The 22,409-nt window shown below is 44.8% G+C and overlaps 1 protein-coding gene across 2 annotated transcripts in view; it reads right to left on the reverse strand.

The window, feature by feature from the left end:
• Positions 1–7,367: 7,367 nt before the first annotated feature.
• The window catches only part of LOC108697840 (ephrin type-A receptor 8), a 39,598-nt gene continuing 24,556 nt past the window's right edge, over positions 7,368–22,409 (reverse strand). The window contains exons 5-17 of one of the 2 annotated variants that reach the window (XM_041571835.1): positions 19,881–19,964; positions 18,401–18,525; positions 17,754–17,916; positions 17,385–17,481; positions 15,786–15,847; positions 14,555–14,680; positions 14,291–14,476; positions 13,350–13,411; positions 12,883–13,092; positions 12,188–12,337; positions 11,072–11,262; positions 10,825–10,980; positions 7,368–10,182 (exon numbers count right to left, since the gene is read on the reverse strand). In XM_041571835.1, coding sequence (XP_041427769.1) covers positions 10,068–10,182; positions 10,825–10,980; positions 11,072–11,262; positions 12,188–12,337; positions 12,883–13,092; positions 13,350–13,411; positions 14,291–14,476; positions 14,555–14,680; positions 15,786–15,847; positions 17,385–17,481; positions 17,754–17,916; positions 18,401–18,525; positions 19,881–19,964 — 1,727 coding nt within the window. In that variant the 3' untranslated portion in view covers positions 7,368–10,067. Of the gene's footprint in view, positions 10,183–10,824; positions 10,981–11,071; positions 11,263–12,187; positions 12,338–12,882; positions 13,093–13,349; positions 13,412–14,290; positions 14,477–14,554; positions 14,681–15,785; positions 15,848–17,384; positions 17,482–17,753; positions 17,917–18,400; positions 18,526–19,628; positions 19,965–22,409 lie in introns of both variants that reach the window. The other variant, XM_041571834.1, reaches the window with a different exon arrangement.

Consider the following 22,409-nt stretch of genomic DNA (forward strand, 5'->3'; position numbering starts at 1 on the left):
GGGGAGGAGAAATGAAGAGATTTAGGGAAAAAGAGAAACAAGGAAAGAGGCAGTTAGAGAAGCCCCTCTCCCCATCTCTCTCTCCTGCTCCTCTTCTATCCAACTCCTCTCCCCTTCTCTCTCTCCTGCTCCTCTTCTATCCAACCCCTCTCCCCTTCTCTCTCTCTCCTGCTCCTCTTCTATCAAACCCCTCTCCCCTTCTCTCTCTCTCCTGCTCCTCTTCTATCCAACCCCACTCCCCTTCTCTCTCTCCTGCTCCTCTTCTATCCAACCCCTCTTCCCTTCTCTCTCTCCTGCTCCTCTTCTATCAAACCCCTCTCCCCTTCCATCTCTCCTGCTCCTCTTCTATCAAACCCCTCTCCCCTTCTCTCTCTCCTGCTCCTCTTCTATCAAACCCCTCTCCCCTTCCATCTCTCCTGCTCCTCTTCTATCCAACCCCTCTCCCCTTCTCTCTCTCCTGCTCCTCTTCTATCAAACCCCTCTCCCCTTCTCTCCTGCTCCTCTTCTATCCAACCCCTCTCCCCTTCCATCTCACCTGCTCCTCTTCTATCCAACCCCTCTCCCCTTCCATCTCTCCTGCTCCTCTTCTATCCAACCCCTCTCCCCTTCCATCTCTCCTGCTCCTCTTCTATCAAACCCCTCTCCCCTTCTCTCTCTCCTGCTCCTCTTCTATCCAACCCCTCTCCCCTTCCATCTCTCCTGCTCCTCTTCTATCCAACCCCTCTCCCCTTCTCTCTCTCCTGCTCCTCTTCTATCAAACCCCTCTCCCCTTCTCTCCTGCTCCTCTTCTATCCAACCCCTCTCCCCTTCCATCTCACCTGCTCCTCTTCTATCAAACCCCTCTCCCCTTCTCTCTCTCCTGCTCCTCTTCTATCCAACCCCTCTCCCCTTCCATCTCTCCTGCTCCTCTTCTATCCAACCCCTCTCCCCTTCTCTCTCTCCTGCTCCTCTTCTATCAAACCCCTCTCCCCTTCCATCTCTCCTGCTCCTCTTCTATCCAACCCCTCTCCCCTTCCATCTCACCTGCTCCTCTTCTATCAAAACCCCTCTCCCCTTCTCTCTCTCCTGCTCCTCTTCTATCCAACCCCTCTCCCTTCCATCTCTCCTGCTCCTCTTCTATCAAACCCCTCTCCCTTCTCTCTCTCCTGCTCCTCTTCTATCAAACCCCTCTCCCCTTCTCTCTCTCCTGCTCCTCTTCTATCAAACCCCTCTCCCCTTCTCTCTCTTCTCCTGCTCCTCTTCTATCCAACCCCACTCCCCTTCTCTCTCTCCTGCTCCTCTTCTATCCAACCCCTCTTCCCTTCTCTCTCTCCTGCTCCTCTTCTATCAAACCCCTCTCCCTTTCCATCTCTCCTGCTCCTCTTCTATCAAACCCCTCTCCCCTTCTCTCTCTCCTGCTCCTCTTCTATCCAACCCCTCTCCCCTTCCATCTCTCCTGCTCCTCTTCTATCAAACCCCTCTCCCCTTCTCTCTCTCCTGCTCCTCTTCTATCCAACCCCTCTCCCCTTCTCTCTCTCCTGCTCCTCTTCTATCCAACCCCTCTCCCCTTCTCTCTCTCTCCTGCTCCTCTTCTATCAAACCCCTCTCCCCTTCTCTCTCTCTCCTGCTCCTCTTCTATCCAACCCCACTCCCCTTCTCTCTCTCCTGCTCCTCTTCTATCCAACCCCTCTTCCCTTCTCTCTCTCCTGCTCCTCTTCTATCAAACCCCTCTCCCCTTCCATCTCTCCTGCTCCTCTTCTATCAAACCCCTCTCCCCTTCTCTCTCTCCTGCTCCTCTTCTATCAAACCCCTCTCCCCTTCTCTCTCTCTCCTGCTCCTCTTCTATCCAACCCCACTCCCCTTCTCTCTCTCCTGCTCCTCTTCTATCCAACCCCTCTCCCCTTCTCTCTCTCCTGCTCCTCTTCTATCAAACCCCTCTCCCCTTCCATCTCTCCTGCTCCTCTTCTATCAAACCCCTCTCCCCTTCTCTCTCTCCTGCTCCTCTTCTATCCAACCCCTCTCCCCTTCTCTCTCTCCTGCTCCTCTTCTATCAAACCCCTCTCCCCTTCTCTCTCTCTCCTGCTCCTCTTCTATCCAACCCCACTCCCCTTCTCTCTCTCCTGCTCCTCTTCTATCCAACCCCTCTCCCCTTCTCTCTCTCCTGCTCCTCTTCTATCAAACCCCTCTCCCCTTCCATCTCTCCTGCTCCTCTTCTATCAAACCCCTCTCCCCTTCTCTCTCTCCTGCTCCTCTTCTATCCAACCCCTCTCCCCTTCCATCTCTCCTGCTCCTCTTCTATCCAACCCCTCTCCCCTTCTCTCTCTCCTGCTCCTCTTCTATCAAACCCCTCTCCCCTTCTCTCCTGCTCCTCTTCTATCCAACCCCTCTCCCCTTCCATCTCACCTGCTCCTCTTATATTCAGCCCCTCTCCCCTTCTCTCGCTTCTGCTCCTCTTCTATCCAATCCCTCTCCCTTTATCTCTCTCCCCCCAGCAGTGCAGGTTTGGCGCTGACAAACATCTCAGTGTAATTGAATAACTAACAAGCATCTTCTCTCTGCAAAACTTTCACCTGACAATGAGCTGAAAGCAGAAGGAAATTAAATTACATAACAAAGCTGCGCCGGCTCTGACCCCCCCAAATCCTCTCGTTTTCCTGTTAATAAGGAATAATTTGCATTGACTCTGATGTTTCTGTGCAGCTCGGCACATTCACCCCCAGCCTGGGAGACAGGATTCTGTGGGTGAAGCAGAAGGGGAGACACTGCAGCCTGAGAGGGCCACGTGCTCATGGCTAATAAATGATTTATAGCCAAACTGTGGATATGGGAGCCCACAATATCACCAGCGTCACAGTGTTTAGTTACTGCGAAAAAGAGCCTTAATAACCCCCACCCCCTGCAGGTAATTCCACCCTATGGGCCCGACATGTGATGGGTAGAATCCCATGGGGTTGGGTAGGATAAGGATTACTCAGGGGCCAATCTCGGAAATGAGGGGGATGTGGGGCATGTGCACAGGTGGGGGAAATGGGCTCTGCCATTATTCCCAATGTTTCTGATCTGAAAACATATGCTGCCATTTTTCTTTGTGCCTCCACCGAGACTTACACAGGACGTTGCTTTTATTATGTGGGAATATTCTAAAATAAAAGTGAAATAGTTGCCAGTGCCAGAACAGAACCAGTTCCCAGAGCTTGGCGGCACCTCAGCCTATGATTGGGACACAAACATGTTTTGGAGAGAAAAGGACATTAATGTTCTTCTTAAATTGGATGAAATGAGGGAAAACAGTCAGATTTAATGAAACAAAGAGGTACAATGGGGATCCAACTGAACCAGTCCCCTCAGCTCATGGGCTAAAGAACACAACACACTGACCCGTGTATTAGATTCTCAGCTGGTGTCTTTCTGAGGCACTTGGCACATACTGGGCAGTGCTTTATAACTTTATATAAAGGTTTACTTAATAAGTGTCTATGAAATAGAACCTGCTAACAAAGCCAACTGGGTCACTGGCTCCTCATTCAGTTGGTGTCGGCTGCGCATTTGGTCGTGAGTTTATTGGGTTCTCGGGGTTTGTCTGGACTGATTCTCTCAAGAAATGGCACTTTATGTTTGAAATGCTTTGTTATTAGTGATGAGGAAATTTTTTGCCAGGTTTTGCAAAAAGACACCCATAGACGTAATATGAAATAAATTTGTCGCGCCCATTGACTTCAATTCGTTTGGCGAATCTTTTGCTGTTTTGCGAATTTTCGGCAAAGCAAAAAAGGGTCAAATCCACCCATCACTATTTGTTACATTGTTTTTCAAATTTTATCTGGTGTTTCTTCTGTTTAATGTTTTGTTTCACCATTCACTCTTCATAGTCTTTTCTTACTTAGGGCAGGACATAGGCTCTACAACCCAAATCCAAAGAGATCCTGTCTCATCTCTGGGTCATTTCTGTATTGGGCCATTTATTTTCTATATTATGGGTTTTGGCTTTGCCAGGGTATCCCCAGTGTAGGGGGTTGGGAAGGAATGACACCATCTGCAGCCAATTGGAGAGGGTTCAGTAGGGTTCCTCAGGCCAGCTGGCAGTTAGGCAGAATGTAATGAACTAAATGTTGAACTTGATGGGCGGGTATTTTATCAGGCTCATCTGCTATGTAACTACATAACACAAATGATTAGGGAGAAAACTCACCCCCTCCAGGAAGTGAATAAATTAAGCAATGCTATGAAAACACCAAGAACCTCATTGCTGGCAATTTCACATCTTTTGTAGTAAGAATTTGCATGATGCCAGTTTGCAACCCCCCGGGGACTGGCACAAGACTGGCCTATTTCCGCCGTCCCTTGATAAATACATATTTATATGTTTTGCTGACTTAGGAACAGGAATATCCTTAAAACTGGATTTGTTATCTGGAACATCTGCCGTTCATAAGGGAATTGTGTTTCCACAAATGATCCATTGCCCCCGAGTGTTGCCACTTCATCACAACAATACTGGGCAAGGGCAAGTGGGGGCACAGTACAGGGACCAGACACCCAATACTGGCAAGAGGAGTGGCATAAAGGCCAGGAAAGGAGGCAATAATAACAAAGACTTTGACATACTGAAGCTAATTAGTCAGTGCCATTAAAGTCCATTCCTGCTTGTGCTCCACTCCCTGAATCTAATCACAGGAGGCAGTGGAGTTGGGTATGAACCATGAACACACAGGAGACAGCCAGGCAGGAGGTCACATGGCACAGGGTGTGTCAAGAAAATCTCCACTGGATTTGGGTAGAACCTTGAGAACAGGGAACAGAACCTTTATTGTTAGGGTTAGGCTAGCCCTGCTGACTACGCCAAATGTGGTAAAGGGGTGAACCTGTATTAATATTAAAGGGATACTGTCATGGGAAAATGTTTTTTTTCAAAATGCATATGTTAATAGTGCTGCTTCAGCAGAATTCTGCACTGAAATCTGTTTCTCCAAAGAGCAAACAGATTTTTTTTATATTTAATTTTGAAATCTGATATGGGGCTAGACATATTGTCAGTTTCCCACATGACTTGTGCTCTGATAGACTTCAATCACTCTTTACTGCTGTATTGCAAGTTGGAGTGATATCACCCCCTCCCTTTTCCTTGTTAAGGTTGAAACGGTAATAACAGAAAACAAAAAAAAGAAAGCTCTTATATGGACCACATTGCACCCTAATATAACTTAGGGCCCCACATACGCGGTTACAGCAGTGAGACATGAGCAGGGGCCCAGAGCAGCCAGACATGACTGTGATTGGTTCAATAAATCTGCCATTTTTATTTATTTAAACTTAAATAAAATATTTTTTCCTTACTGTCCCTTTAAACTGGCCTTGTGCCAACTGCTTGTGCTGTATATGTACCTGCCCCTATGTACCCCTAAGCACGGGGCAATTAGTAGTGCTTTAGCCATTTGCTACAAGGAAACTCACAGCCGGTTTGCTCCTCACAATGGGATTTTTCTTGGCAAATGGACGTGAAAGCAAATAATGAGCTCCCTTGGGCGGCCAAGGTGTTATGGAATGTGATAAATAATTCACTTTGCCTTTAATATCTCCCCTTTAAATGAGCATTATTATTATTACTCAGAGAAAAAGGACATTTTAAAGGAAGTGAATGTGATTTCCCCCTCTGTTTTGTATTAAGATGCCAGTTTGTATCTATGGATCAGAACCTGCAGTATTTCCTTTGTAGGACTATGGGTCAGGCTCCTTTGCTTTCCCTTTGGTGCAGTGTCTGGGGCCCAATATCCTCAAGGAGCCACTTGGGACCCCCCAGCCCCCACAGGGAAAGCTAAATAGGCTGAGAATTTCAGTTAGACTAATCCCTGATATGAGCGCCAGATGCAGCGGTGTCGGGTGCATAATTACGCCCACTTATTATAGAAATTCGCCAAATAACAACTTTTCCCCCCAGATAAGATCCATTTGTCTAATCTCTCAATTGGCAGATGATGATTTTCCTTTAATACACTTTTATGTGTAGGATCCATCTCCTCCAGTGCTCTGGGTCTGTTTGGCTCATTTACATGAAGGAGAAGAATAAATGGCTCATTGGTTGATTCCCTCCCCTCATTCATTTCATCTTATTGCACCGCAGGAGTTGCGTTATCTTCCCTCCATCAGCGCAAGGACCAGAGGGAAACATATGGATTTCATAATGAGAATTTAAAACCCGACAATCACATTCCCCTAATCCAGAAGGTGGAAATAAGTAACCCCAGAGAAGTGGCCCAGGGAAACAGGGTTGACCTATTATATCAGTGATCACCAACCAGTAGATCACGAGGAACGTATTGCTCTCCAACCCCTTTAATGTTGCTCTGAGTGGTCTCAAAGCAGTTGTTTATATTTGAATTCCTGGATTGGAGGTAAGTTTTGGTTGAATAAAAACCAGGTGTAATGCCAAACAGAGTTCCCTGTAGTTGCCAGTCCACATAGGGACCATCAATAGCCAATCACAGCCCTTATTTGGCACCCCAGGAACTTTTTGCATGCCTGTTTTGCTCACCAACTCTTTTTATTTTTAAATGTGGCTCACGGGTAAAAAAGGTTGGGGACCCCTGTATTATATAATACACGGCCCTAACGTTGGTCTCCTTAACTGGAAACCCCATTATTCCCCTGCATGATATGTATTTTCTTTACTGGATCATCTGAACCATTATATTAGAGTACTGGGCTTCTTGTCTTTAGAATTGGGCTTTTTAATATACATAAATGTTTTATCACTTATTTCACTATGCGTCATGGGAAATGGAGGCAAGTGGAGGTTGGCCCCTCCTCTTCCTGTCTCTATAGAAAGTGTGGCAGTTGTCTGTGGCACTACTTGGGGCACAAATAGGGCCACATTAACATTGATCATGGTGAGTATTATGCTCCATTTATACTTGTGCTTTGTGTCGGGACAGTTGGGTGCAACGCCTGCTCCATGGGCTCCAAGTACCACACACATGCTGCTCCGCTTCCCACTTATCGGGATTAAAGGGGAAATACAAGTAGGACTTGTAATAAGACTATATTTTGCCTATGGTTCCCCCTTCCCAATTGAGTCTTTATAAAAAGAGACAATGAGCTCTGTATAAACAACCCCCCACAAATTCTAGTAAGGGTGTAAGTGTAAGTTATACCATAATGATTAAAATTGCACAAGGAGGGATCAGTGGTGCCATTGGATTGCAATAATCTGCTTCTGTGCAATTTGCTTAATGGTCTCATGGCCCCCGTATGCTCCCCGGGGAGACATAAGAAGAAACAGAGGAGTAACTGCCCCTGGCACTGGCATTTCACCCAAGGGACAAGGGACTCAGAGCAAGGGGGCAGAACTCAGGGAAATCCCCCCCCCCCAACACCAATGACACAAATGAGAATTTCTTACAAAATTTGAGAATTTTATTGCTGAATTGAACTGGAAACACAAGATCCGCAAAATAAACAGATAAACAAAAAAATAAACAACTGACAATCTTTAGAGCTTACAAAGTGCATCATATTGTGTACCAGGGCGGAGCTACAAAATTGGGCCCCGCCCATGAGACAAGACTGTCCAACCAGGGACCCCCCCCCAGTTGTTTAACTACAACTCCCAGGAACCCTCAGCAGCCTTGACATGTAGTTACAGACACAAGCAGGAGTGGAGCTGTTCTCTTGCAGGCCTGTGGAAATACTGCTGTAACTGCAGGTGACAAAGCTATCAATACTATGCGTAACACTGTCTGTAGTCACATGGAAATGACTCCCAGAACTGCTGCTTCTTTCTCTAAGCTGAATGGGCCCTGGGATGGAACTCGTCCAAATCCCATCTCTAAACTCCCAAGATTCCCTTCCAATTAGGCTGGTGACTTTATGGCCCCGCCCCATATTCATCTTTACCCCACCCCTTACATCATGAACCTGCCCCAGGTCTCCCCCCCGATGGTATTGTCAGATACAAAAGGGGCAACTCTAATTACACAGAGAATGAAAGTCAGTGGGAGGTGCTATTAGGCACCGCCCATTCATTCTAGTCCATTGAACAATATGGCAGCTTGACACTCAGAGAAAAAGTTGCCCTGGACGGGGGCTTTGTTTGCAGACGAGGGGCTTGGTTGGGGTAGGAAGGAATGAAAGTCACTGGGGGCCGGTGCTTAACAACTTGCCACCCTCAGTTATTGTACGTTTTGTTCTCCTTTAAGATTCCTATAAAAAGTGGTTGGAGTGAGATTTTCCCTTTGAGAAGAGGGGCCAGTGGAACGTCCCAGAGTCCAGTCCCAGTCTCTACGTTTGCACCCCAGGCCCAGTGAATAAGCCCCTTTGTGTGGAAGACAATTGCCCCAGTCACTGCTGGTCAGGGAATTCCCATTTGCTTCTGCCTCCAGGGAAAATCCTGGGGAACATTGCGCAACAGCGACGTTATAAACAGCACGTAGATTGGAGCCCTCTGGGGCCAACATGGTATTTACAAGTGGATTTGTGGGTTCCCCATGGTATCGCCTGGCATTAGTCACTAAATCACAGAAATTTGTCATGTTTGTCCGAAAATATCGATATTTCACACAAACGAGCTGGATGTTGCCAGGTCAGGAGAAATGGGGGGGACCCCAGCTGAGCCTCAAGGAAGAACTGTGGCCCCATGAGTTGGGGGCCAGGCCAGAGGGAAAGGGTCAGTGTGAATATTAAATGAAAAATGATCTTTGGCCAAAATCTGGTGCCCATTTCACAAATCTGACATATACCCCAATAAACATCTCTATAATATAACCCTATATCTCCATCACTTATTCCTATGAAGCCATACGGTGAGGTCACGGTACAGCCGCCCCCCAATAAACAGCCCCCAAATATAAACATGGAAATCTCTCCCCTGTATCTACCCATAATGCCCCTCACACAACCACCCCCACAATTACCCAGACGGGACACATCCCATAATAATATTCCACTACACCACTGCTCAAATTAACCCCTTCTTATGTCTCTGCAAAATTCTTTCTATTCACTATATCAGAGCAGGCCAAATATTCTCACACTTTAACCTCCTGATACCTTTCCCAAACATGATGTTTAGCTATGTATCTGGCACAACCACACTGTGTCGTATTCCATATATTGCCAGATGATTCCTTAAACCCCCCCCCACATGAATGGACTGATTTGGGGGAGCTAATATTGTGCTGATATTAAAGGGGAAATACAATCATTATAATAATGTAAGTAACCAATCAGGAGCCACAAAATGCTGATCTGTTATTGGAACAGAAATGAATAGAATAGAAACCACATATTTCTTTCCGGCCCCCAAAGCAATGTCAGAACCCTGGGGGTCCAAAATAAGAAACATCAGATTTCATCCCGAAACCCTTTCCAGCAACTCCCAAAAGCCCCAGAAGTGCAGTTCCTAAAACTTCCTGAAAGGGCAGACTGGACACGGTTATAAACAATTAAACGACCCATGATAATAACACGTCATTTGTACATTGCTCATCATATTTCCCATAGGACCCTCACAGACTAGGGGCCAAAGTGGAGGCGGAGTTTAAGGAGAATGCTGACTGCAATGGAGGCTGGAGGTGCAGAGATTAGAGTCCAGGCCTGGATATAGGCTATGCCGGTGGATTTCTCAGATGAACGTGAGATATTCTGTCAGTCCTCTCCTGCTAAATAAAATAGGGGGCAGGTGTGTCTGGAGCCCCTCCCGCATGATCATATGAATTACCCTGTAACCGCTAGAGGTCTGAGAGAGGCACATGGACAGAAATGAGGTGACAGTGTCCAAATTAGCACCATGGTGTCAACTCAGTATAGCAGCAGGAAGCACCCTAGGGCCCCCAAAATCTCCCTCTATTGCACTGAGATTGGATGTAAACACTCATTGGCAGAAGGAGGTCCCAGGGTGGGTCAGGACACATGGACTAGGAGACCAGAAGTAGGAACAGAACAAAATTTGGACCACTTCAGCCAGGATGGCATCCCCATGAGCTGTGGCCTGTATGGGCTTGGGCAACCTCAGTAACTGGCTCCTGTGCCCATTGTTACAGGGTTAAATGCCCCAGCAGGCCTCCTTCCTTGGTTCCATCTAGAGGCACACACCATCACAAGTGCATTCGGGGCCCCAGGGTGTTGATGAGTTGAGCTCTCATGATCTGGATACTGGTGAGAATCTTCTTCTGGTGCCCAACTAGAGAGATGCCCAGCTGCTGGATGTCACTGTGAAAGAGAGAAACTCAAGGTTCCATCATCATAGGGAGCAACATGAGGCACAGAAATATGGACAGACAGACTGGCATAGTGATGTGTACATACAAACTGCCACCTCTGACAAACTGCCACACTACATTATACCAGACCTGAGTCTTAGAGCAGTGTTGGTGCATTTGTAAGGAACCAGTTCTGAGTATTAGGCCATTTAGTTATGAGGGTCCCCTTCTCAGGCACCAATGGCTGATGCAACCAGGAAAGGTCTGGAAACAAATCCCTTAAATTTACTTCCATCTCAGAGCAGAAAAGGAACTGTGAGTCACCCTCAATCCCAGACTTACCCCCTGATCTTGAGTCTCCTCCCAAGAAACCACCTCAGTGAAGTGAGAGTAGAATATAATCCCATGAAGGTACAGATGAACCCAGATACCCCCAATAGCAGTGCAATACACTGGTTATAAATCACCAAATACTTTCTGCTATGCATCTTTATAACCCTTGTATACGAGATTAAGGTCTCAATGTACCCTACTTGGCCTGAAATGGGTGGAAGGGTTTACCTGCTCCCCTGTAACATGGTCTATGTTTATACCACAGTAATGGTTATAACATGGGTGAAATGGGGAAGAGGAGCCAAGAGGGAAGACATACTCTATATTCATTCTCATGACCAGTCCCAGGGAAGAGTATCCACCCATCACAAAGTTCTCCTTATATTGTGCCATCTTGATGGAATCCAACCAGTCATCCACTCTGGCACAACTAGAAATGTCAAAGTGGCCTCTGTCCAACCTCGGGTGGGTGAATCTACAGTGGAGAAAGAGAAACTGCAATTACTGCAGATGGGATCCATAATGGCTGCCAAATTGAGTTGGATATGCAGAAAGAGGGCACCTACCTGCTAACAGTAGCACTGGCCTTGAGGTTCTCTGGATTGCGCATGAGCTTATCTAGAACACTGACAATAAGGGAAAACCGAGGCCGATCATTCCGATCTCTCTGCCAACAATCCAGCATGAGTTGGTGCAACGGTGTGGGGCAGCCCATGGGGGCAGGAAGACGGTACCCTTCCTCCACTGAATTGATCACCTGCAATAATGTACACGTTGTGGTCCATATGCATATATATACATGGAGGGAGATTTGTAAGTCATCATATAATGTGATTTCAGTACAGGGAACATGAAGGACCAACAATGGTCTTTCCGTGGAAGATCCAAATGATCACAACTGTTATTTATATTATGGGTCTCAATTGATAAAACAGATGACTAACAGTGCTACTATAGTTACCCAAAGCAACCAATCAGAAGTTAGTGTTGAGCAGAGGACTATTTGGTCCATTCCAACACTGAAAGCCTTCCTTGGAAGCATTAAATACATAGAAATCAAAGGACATATAAAAATGGTTGGGCTGAGTCATTATGCAAATTCTCCGTGTCCCACTCATAAATACTGTACATACCTCCCCAACCAACAGATAGTTCAGAAAACTCAGTGAATGAAAGGGATCCGTGAAACCCCCACCCCCACAAAGGATGTAAATACATGAAACAGGACAAACATTAGACCAGAACCCAAGGAACCTTAAATAAATATCTCAATATGACACATTTCATGAATGTTTCCAATGTCAGGGGCAATACATTAGTAGCATGTGAGCTGCATCTTTGATTTCCAGTGTTGGCAAATAAAGGCTGACAATGAGGGTCCTTGCGGGTTATGATGTCACTGCACATGCGCCAAGAGGTAGGTACACTTCATGGCTTGCACATGACACTACTACTTCATTGGTAGCACTGATGGGGCACCTCCATTAGCTCAATTCTCCTGGCTTTATTCCCTTAACCAAAAACATCTTGCTGAACATTTGTACAAACTGGGTGTTATCCAAAGGCACCCAATAAATCAGATTTGTCCTGGTTCCTCTAAAAACAACAACTGGGCAAGACCATATGGGAAAGGTACCAGAAGTAGAAGAGAGAGAAGCCCCATTATCCAATGTGACACATACATCTCGGTTGGTCATGTTCCAGTATGGTCTCTCGCCATACGCTAGGACCTCCCACATGACTATCCCGAAGCTCCACACGTCACTGGCTGAGGAGAACTTGCGGTAAGTAATGGCTTCAGGAGCTGTCCAGCGAATGGGAATTTTGCCCCCCTAGATGAAAGAAAATTATTGCATTATACATGAAGGGCAAATAAGTTACCGTCCTTGTTAACACTTGTCTATTAATTCCTCCACTCAACATAATGACCCATCGGCACCATCCGAGGAAACCATTCAGTATCTCCTCTCCTTCAGCTTTCCTGAGATTTAAAATAGGCCCTGGCATTTCAGGTACCCAGAGGCCCAAACAGGCCACACAGCAGCCCAAGCAGCCCCCTGCCAGCCCAATATATAGTGACTGTCTATGGCAACTTGCAGCAGGCCCTCTGGCATTTGCCAGAACCCACAGATTGCCAGTCTGGGCCTGCTAAAGTGGCACCTACAGCCCAATTTCTGCAGCCTGATCCTGCCGTGGCTCCCCAGTCCCCAAGCACAAGTCTTTCTCCATGATGTCTCTCAAATATTTATTGTGCCCCATATGTAGCCAATCAGAGATCCAAGGATGAGGCATTAACTCACACAGACAGATGCCAAGAATATGCAGAAAGGAGGTTAATGAGATATGTGTGACTCCTCCTCCGAGGGTCTGATCGTACCGTGGTTGTATAAGCAGCGTCAGGGTCATCCTCCAAAATCCGCGAGAGGCCGAAGTCAGAAACCTTGCAGACCAAGTTACTGTTGACCAGGATGTTGCGGGCAGCCAAATCACGATGGACATAGCCCAGGTCAGAGAGGTACTTCATGCCAGCAGAAATGCCCCTCAGTATACCCACCAGCTGGAGTATGTTAAACTGCCCATCATGACTCTGAAATATTCAAGACAGGGTCATTAATTCCTAGGCCCAGGATGGGAAGTATATAGTTGGTCCCTGATCAAGATGTTAAAAGGAATTTAGCAGAGAATGTGTTGGTGAGATCATCAGTTGTCATGAATAAGAAGACACAGTCCCCTGAGGCTCATGGCAGATAGCAGGTAGTTCCTAATATAACTAATTACAAGTCTGTAGTGAGTGTTTTTCCTTCCAAATATGTCCCCTAAATTCCCTTAAATTGCTGTTCTTACCTTAAGGAAGGAATCCAGAGATCCATTCTCCATATATTCTGTAACAATCATTGTTAGTTTGCCTGTAGAACAAAAGATACAGCCAATCAATTCCTATGGTCTGACACTGGGACCTCTATTGAAAACTGGGACCTTTCCTGGACACTGGGACCTCTCCTGGACACTGGGACCTTAATGAACAATGGGACCTCTCCTGGCCAATGCAACCTCTCCTGGACACTGGGACCTTTTATGGACACTGGGACCTCTCCGGCCAATGCAACCTCTCCTGGACACTGTGACCTTTCTTGGCCAATGGGACCTCTCCTGGACACTGGAATATCTCCTAGATATTGGGACCTCTCATAAACAATGGTAATTGCCCTTGACATTGGGACCTCTCCTGGACATTGTCCTTATTCAAGGGAAGACACTTACTAGACATTACAGGGAAAGTCAAGTTGTTCCATGTTCTTTTTGAGTAAATCAGAATTCCGAATCGAATCAGGTTGGTCAAGTTAAAACTTAATTTATATATTAAGGGAAAGTTTTTGGGGAGAAGTCACTATAAGTTTAAAATGTGTGGCTTCTTCTCTACTGCTGTCTCATTGTGGCCAGCTGTATGTGGATTAACTCTGATACCTAAGCAGTTCTGGTGGCAAATCCAACATCTTGGAGTAACTCACTGAGAATTAGCACTAGAAAGTGTTGTATTCAGCTGGGGCAGCCTTTACTGGTACCAGATATTTCAACACAAAGTCAATGTTACAGAGGTACTAGCAGCAAAATGAGCAGAGTGCCATCCAAGACTACTTAGAAGTGTGGGCCCAGCCACTTGCTAAAGGACAAATAAAACTAACATCTGTGGCCAAAAGGTACCAGTGCCTATTCGGCTAGAAGTCACCCAAGCAGCTGGGAACATTGGCACCCATGTGCAGACATTTGGGCTCAGTCTCACTCACTTCTTGTTACTACCCCTTCCAGGCGAATGATATTCGGGTGGTCAAACTGCGCCATAATGCTGGCCTCGCTCAGGAAGTCGTGCCTTTGCTTCTCGCTGTAACCGGCTTTTAGGGTCTTGATGGCCACTGGGATCTCCCGCTTGCCTGGCACCTTTAGGCGCCCATAGCAAACCTCCCCGAACTCTCCTGCCATGAAAGGAAGGTGATAAGCTACATGTACAACCCGATCTATGTGGGATCCATCAGGAATATTGGGACACTCACCTGATCCAATAATCTTCTCAATTTTAATCCTAGAGGTTTCAATCTCTCGTGCAAAGTCGTGCACGGCCTGGCACGGGTCTTCATATGTGTGTGGATCCACGTACAACTTGGACGAAGCCAGGGTAACTGAGCAGGTTAAAAGGATGCCATTATTTATGTAAGACACACAGCTATTACACCCATTAAGTACCCACCTCTGTACCCACTGTGGGAGGTGTGGGCATTATTGATTTCCGATATGGATGAGCAGTGGTAGAAGAAGGGATACTCTGTAATGATGAGCAGGTCAGTAAAAACTCAACCCATACCCGACCCTAACCCTCAAAATGTTGCCATTGTAGCACCCACACCCAACCTGATTCTTCTCACTTTGTCTTCACACTCTGTGCGCTACTTCTGTGCCCGCCTCTGGTTCCAAAACAAGGAATATTCGGGAGCAGAGGAGGAGTGTACTTAACCAATTTGACCCGCACCCAACCCTAACCAGCAATGGTTGGCCAAATATCAACCCCAACCCACCCAACCAGTGATAAACCTGCGGGTCACCACAGGTTTTGGGTGAATCCAAGTAAAACTAAGTATTCAGGATATGGGTCTAAAGGGTCCAGGATCCCCAAATAGAGTCACAAGTCCGTTATTGATCCCATAGACAAAACCTGCCTATAGCTGATCTTAAGGACTGGCCAGTTGTGAATTCACATGTGGGGCCCTTGATAGCCTCAAATGCCATAGATTCAGTGGTCAGAACAGCCGTGTAGACTTTATGTATTCAGTATTCTCCTTTAAGGATGCATGAGTTGAACAGACCAAATCTGCCCACACATTGTACAATGGAACATCCCGTGGCTGAATGTGATGAAACCCCATGTGGGAAATTTACTAAAGGGCAAAGTGGCTAACGCTGGCGAAAATTCGCCAGCGTGACGTCATTTCGGCAATTTACTAATGGTAGCTGGAGTAAAATTCGCCACGGAGATAGACTCTGGCGCAACTTCGAACTCTCACGCCAGGCGAATTTACAGTCTGGCGAAAGAGCGTTACTATGCAAATTCACTAAGTTGTTGATTTTACTGACCGTTACCTCTATCGCCAGACTTGCCTTCGCCACCTCAGACCAGGCGAAGTGCAATAGAGTAGAAAGGAGTTTTTCAAAAAAAAGCCTCTCTGATATTTTGGGGGTTCCTATATGAAGGATAAAGAAATGGGGAGCCCAGGGTTCCTATGAACTCACTGTGTCCATTCTGCATTTTCTTTTCATCCGAGTCCTGGAAGGCCTTGCTGTATCCACAGTGTCTGCAGGAAACAGAACAAAACCGTCAGGTACTGAGCCGGCTCAGGCGTCTACTACCCTCTAGGTCACCATGTCCAGCTTGGGACCTTCTGCTTCATGGGCTCAATAAAGTGTCCAATGACACCCCTTAAATGATCTACAAAGCCCCTAACTACAGTATATCTTCAGGGGCAGATTTTTGGAACCAAAGGAGAAAGACAGAGTACCGGGGGGGGGGGGGTCATTTATGAAGTGCACTGGCAGTTGCGGCTATGCACGTCTGGCATATTGCAGGAATTTTCATGACTCTCTAAAGCAGGGGTGTCCAACCTTTTGGCTTCCCTGGGCCACATTCAAAATACACACAAACACGAACGCTAACTTTTAATTTATTTTATTGTAAACGTAAAAGATAAGAGGGGATCATAAACCTAGTGGGATTTTTGACATTGTGTTTGAGAAACTAATATGTATCAATATCTGGTTGAATGGAAGTAGTTGCAATTCTCAGTGAATTCTCAAGATGCTCATCAGATAATTTGGTTCTAATTTTACTCTTAGGGGCCCATTTACTTAGCTCTAGTGAGGAATAGAGGAAAATAGAGGAAAAAAATGTTGAATTTCGAATGTTTTTTTTGGCTACTTCGACCTTCGACTCGAATGATTCGAAGTAAAAATCGTTTGACTATTCAACCATTCGATAGTCGAAGTACTGTCTCTTTAAAAAAAACTTCGAAACCCTATTTCGCCACCTAAAACCTACCGAGGCCAATGTTAACCTACGGGGAAGGTCCCCATAGGCTTCCTAACAATTTTCTGATCGAAGGAAAATCCTTCGATCGATGGATTAAAATCCTTCGAATTGTTCGATTCGAAGGATTTAATCGAACGATTATTCCTTCGATCGTTCGATCGTAGGAATAGAGCTAAATCCTTCGACTTCGATATTCGAAGTCAAAGGATTTCAATTCGGCAGTCGAATATCGAGGGTTAATTAACCCTCGATATTCGACCCTAGGTAAATCTGCCCCTTAGTGTGTTCATTCTTGATAAAAGTTGCTCACAAATGTAGGTGCTGCATATTTCCCTAGTATAGCTGGCAATGCCGCTGAAGAATACTTACCTGCCTTTGTAAGTAACTGAACGCTCACTTGTTAACTGCTTTTCCTGCTCTAGGAATCCACACACCGCACACCCCATGTAAAATGTAGAGCACAATTAGCGACCGCGTAATACGCTCATATCCATCCTGGGCCGCAAGGCCTGGACACCCCTGCTGTAAAGGAACTGGAATAATAGGGAAAACACTGCATCATGGGTAAAAAACATGACGACTTGCACTTGGCCCACTACCGTTGCACGTGTGTATTAACTATACATTTGGGGAGAGGGCGGGAATGGGGGCAAGAGGTGAGATCGAGTGGGAATCTAATCCCAATAGACCCCCAATAACCAGAAGGAATCATGTAATATATATCCTGTATATCAAGTGCATCAGATCTGCCCAGTGCTATTAAGGTAAGTACTGAATTAATCAATGCACTCATTAACTGCCAGTACCTTTTCTTGCAAATGAGAACAGTCAGGAGAATAACGAGGCCAGTAATGAGAATAAGACAGATCCACGCGATGGTCCTGGTGTCGTAGCGAAGGGCCACTGGGAAGAGAACACAGAGTCATAGACATAAGGCACCAAATCAGTTCCAACCTATGACATGGTCACAGGACCCTAATCATCACCCTTCCCTATACAGCAATGTCCTCATCAAGTGACTGCTCCTCTGGTATAACATAGAATAACCAGATCTCTAGACACATCATCCCCCACAGTACCAGGACCCCTGCAGCCATCAGGCACTCAAGCAGATATTGACTAATTGGCACTGTGGCTCATATGGGCCAGTTGAATCCCTGAAGGCTCTCACTTACTGGCTTTACTGGTCTCCACTTCCACTGTCTGGCTGAACCTCCCACATCCAGCCGAGGTGCGGGCCCTAACCTGGAACACATAGCGGGTTGCCGGCTTGAGTCCAGACACAATGGCTCTTGTCTCCTTGGCTTTGAGGGTGGAATAGATCTGCATCTCCTTGTCCTGATGGTGAGGGACAAAGACACCATGTCAACTGACCATGCAGGTTCTACTGGAACAGTCTGGAACCTTAGTATTTGTATTTACTGCATAAGGAGTGAGGGTTCATCTCTGCAAAAGGTCATCTCTGTGGGACACCTCAACATTCTCTGCAGTGTTGGGGGACAAACCATTGTATCACTTAACTTTGCACCAATGTTGGGCCCATTTATCGTATCAACCCAAAAGAAACCCACACCTCACCTTGCACATGATACAAAAGGATCTTTTTGTAGTATTTGGACTCAAAGAGACCAATTAGGGTTCATATTCTCTATTCATATGTTCATATTCTCTATTCTATATCATCTGCCCTAGGAGACCTTTTCTGGTCTTTGTCACCCTGAATGCCACCTACTAGCTGTTCTTTTGGCTCATTCTTTTCCCTGCTGTGCCCCCTATGGACCATTAGGAGTCATGTTTATGTTGATGGCAGCTCATCCCTCACCTTTTCATAGTATTTAATCTCATACTCCAAGATAATGCCGTTGGGTTGTTCTGGTTCCTGCCACAAAAGTCTGATGCTGGTCTGCCAGGCCTTCTCTTGCTGAACGGCTAAAACCTGGGAAGGGGCTGACAAGAAAGAGAAAGTTGACATGAACAACTGCAGATATTTTAATATTTATTCATTATTACTCTGAAGTACAACTGTGCCATGAACAACAACCTTTAGTAATGGGGCACCAGGTCCAAATCCCAACTCAGAACCAGCTCCTCTCACTTTGATTCCATTAGTTGCCCCTACAATCTGCTCATTGGCCAAGCGGAACCATCCCAGGGCTTTATGGAACACATTGACCCAAGAAGAACTGTCCTTGCTGGAAACAGGACCTTTACATGGGGTGACTGAAGGTACAACATTCACAGTTTCAGGGGCCCAAATTTAACCCTGGAATTCCTCAATGGACCTCCCTTTAGAGAAAGACCAATAAATACCTTTTAATGAAAGAATCGGTCTCTGTTGTATCTGCCAATGAACCTCACAGTTTCTCTATGTGTTGCACCTAATATAGAAAGTAATTTTACCCCTCCTGGCTGAATCCATTCCCTTTTATATCATCTGCCCAAAGGCCGTTCCCCAGAAGCCTGTGCATAATTTGTGGTTTCCCATGTGCCTCCTGCTGGGTTTCCCTTACAACTGTCACATGAAGAGCCCAATGGTCAGCTTATCTTTACTTCTCATGATGCCCAAAGGAATCCCACAGTGAATAAGCTTTGCACATGCCCAAAGATCTACCCCACATACATCCAATGTAGAAGGAGACCTCCAGTCACTAGGCTGGGTCAAAGTCACCACAGGGTAGGTTTATGGGGCACATACAGATGATAATGGCCCATAAAGCTACCGGGCCCAGGCACCACAGAAGCACAGGGAGATGCACAGAAATCACACCCCACACTGTCTGTCTCCAGCCTGTTCAGCAACTAAACTACCATGCCCTAAACCCCCAAAAAAATCATGTTTTACCCACAATGCTGCATTCCCCCAGGATTCCAGTGTAATTGCAGGAGCTCACTTTTAGAATTGAATTCTGGGAAAAAGTCACTTTCTGGGGTGTATACCAATATCAGCCTGTGATCATTTAGGATGTTCTTGCCCATGGGGCAAACACCGGATCCAGATGAGCTGCCCCTAATACCCCCACGATGGAAAAGCATAGGGATATGGCTCCTACCTGCCTGGTTGGTGGTTATATTCACTGAGGAGAACATCCGTGGCTCCAAGCTAAAGTCAGACACCCCGTTGATGGCCTCCACCCAGAAAGTGTAGTTCATGTGGGCCTGGAGATTTGCCACTGTAAGGGAGGTCTTTGCTAGGCTCATCTGTTGGGGGGTGTAACGGACCCCACCCCCACAGGGCTCACACTGACCCGCATCCCAAGCACAGCGCCGGCAAATGACATTGTATGTGACATCCCTGCGCCCACCTGTGTCCAGAGGTGGGGTCCAATCCAACGTCACAGAGGTGCCATTGACGCTGGAGATGAGATTCATCGGATCAGAGGGGGGGCCTAGAACAACATCATCACTTATTACTATTACATTTACACATTCCAACATATGTGCCCCCCCAAATGTAAAATGCATGAACCCCCAGCTGTATAATTCCCTAATATTCACACTATGTTCTGGGTATTGGAACACAAGTGTGTCCTTTCACTCCAGACTGAAGCTAAACATGAGTTTGTGATCAACCCCAATCCTTTCTGTTTATTCTCGGCCAGATCTGAAGGCTCCCCTGCACCCCCCCAATCAACTAACTGCTCAAAGACACAACAGCTCTATGGGCTCATTTATATCAGAGCCGCTTAACCCCCTCCTGCAGCAGCCGCTGAATCTAATTTCTTCTCTTCTACTCATTGTCGACTCCTGTGACCCCCCCAATACTCCAGATCCATTCAGCCTCACTCGGCTCTCTTGTCTCTCCACTAATGATCATCCTTCTCTCTCGTTAGTCCCCACATTCCCCCTCCATTCACCTCCTTTTATCTCTTCTACTGAAACCTTTATATTAAAGGAACAGTAACTGCAAAAAAGTGTTTTAAGGAAATGAAAATATCATGTAGCGTTGCCCTGCACTGATACAACTGATTTGTTTTCTTCAGAAACTCTACTATAGTTTATATAAATAACTGCTGTGTATGATAGTCATCATATCCCCCTTATATATTTATATATAGTGGTCATATCCCCTTATATATTTATATATAGTGATCATATCCCCTTATATATTTATATATAGTGATCATATTCCCCTTATATATTTATATATAGTCATCATGCCCCCTTATATATTTATATATAGTGATCATATCCCCTTATATATTTATATATAGTGATCATAATCCCTTATATATTTATATATAGTGATCATATCCCCTTATATATTTATATATAGTGATCATATCCCCCTTGTATATTTATATATAGTGATCATATCCCCTTATATATTTATATATAGTGATCATATCCCCCTTATATATTTATATATAGTCATCATACCCCCTTATATATTTATATATAGTGATCATATCCCCTTATATATTTATATATAGTGATCATATCTCCTTGTATATTTATATATAGTGATCATATCCCCTTATATATTTATATATAGTGATCATATCCCCTGATATATTTATATAAACAAGCTGCTGTGTAGCCATGGGGGCAGCCATTCAAGCACAGGATACACAGTAGATAACAGATAAGTACTACTATAGTTTATATGAACAAGCTGCTGTGTAGCCATGGGGGCAGCCATTCAAGCACAGGATACATGGTAGATAACAGATAAGTACTACTATAGTTTATATAAACAAGCTGCTGTGTAGCAGTACTGGAAATTTAAAAAAGGATATATGGCGCAGGTTAAGTAGTGGATAACAGATAACATTACGTTCTACAGAGCTTATCTGCTATCTGCGGTGTAACCAGAGCCTTTTCTCCTTTAAATGGCTGCCCCCATGGCTACACAGCAGCTTGTTTATATAAACTATAGTAGTACTTATCTGTTATCTACTGTGTATCCTGTGCTGGAATGGCTGTCCCCATGGCTACACAACAGCTTGTTTATATAAACTATAGTAGTACTTATCTGTTATCTACTGTGTATCCTGTGCTTGAATGGCTGCCCCCATGGCTACACAGCAGCTTGTTTCTATAAATATATAAGGAGATATGATCACTATATATAAATATATAAGGAGCTATGATCCACTATATATAAATATATAAGGGGATATGATAACTATATATAAATATATAAGGGGATATGAATCACTATATATAAATATATAAGGGGATATGATTACTATATATAAATATATAAGAGGGATATGATCACTATAATATAAATATATAAGGGGATTTGATCACTATATAAATATATATAATGGGGGTATGATGACTATATATAAATATATAAGGGGATATGATCACTATACAAATATATAAGGGCAAAACTTATATAAATATATAAGGGATATGATCACTATATATAATATATAAGGGATATGATCACTATATATAAATATATAAGTAGATATGATCACTAATATATAAATATATAAGGGGATATGATCACTATATAAATATATAAGGGGATATGATCACTATATATAAATATATACGGGGATATGATCACTATATATAATTATTATAAGGGGATATGATCACTATATATAAATTATATAAGGGGGAATATGATCAGATATATAAATATATAAGGGGGATATGATCAGTATATATAAATATATAAGGGGATATGATCACTATATATAAATATATAAGAGGGATATGATCACTATATATAAATATATAAGGGGATATGATCACTATATATAAATATATAAGGGGGATATGATCCCTATTTATAAATATATAAGGGGGATATGATCCCTATATATAAATATATAAGGGGATATGATCACTATATATAAATATATAAGGGGGAT

This window comes from Xenopus laevis, chromosome 7S (assembly GCF_017654675.1).
Source record: "Xenopus laevis strain J_2021 chromosome 7S, Xenopus_laevis_v10.1, whole genome shotgun sequence".
NCBI lineage: Eukaryota > Metazoa > Chordata > Amphibia > Anura > Pipidae > Xenopus > Xenopus laevis.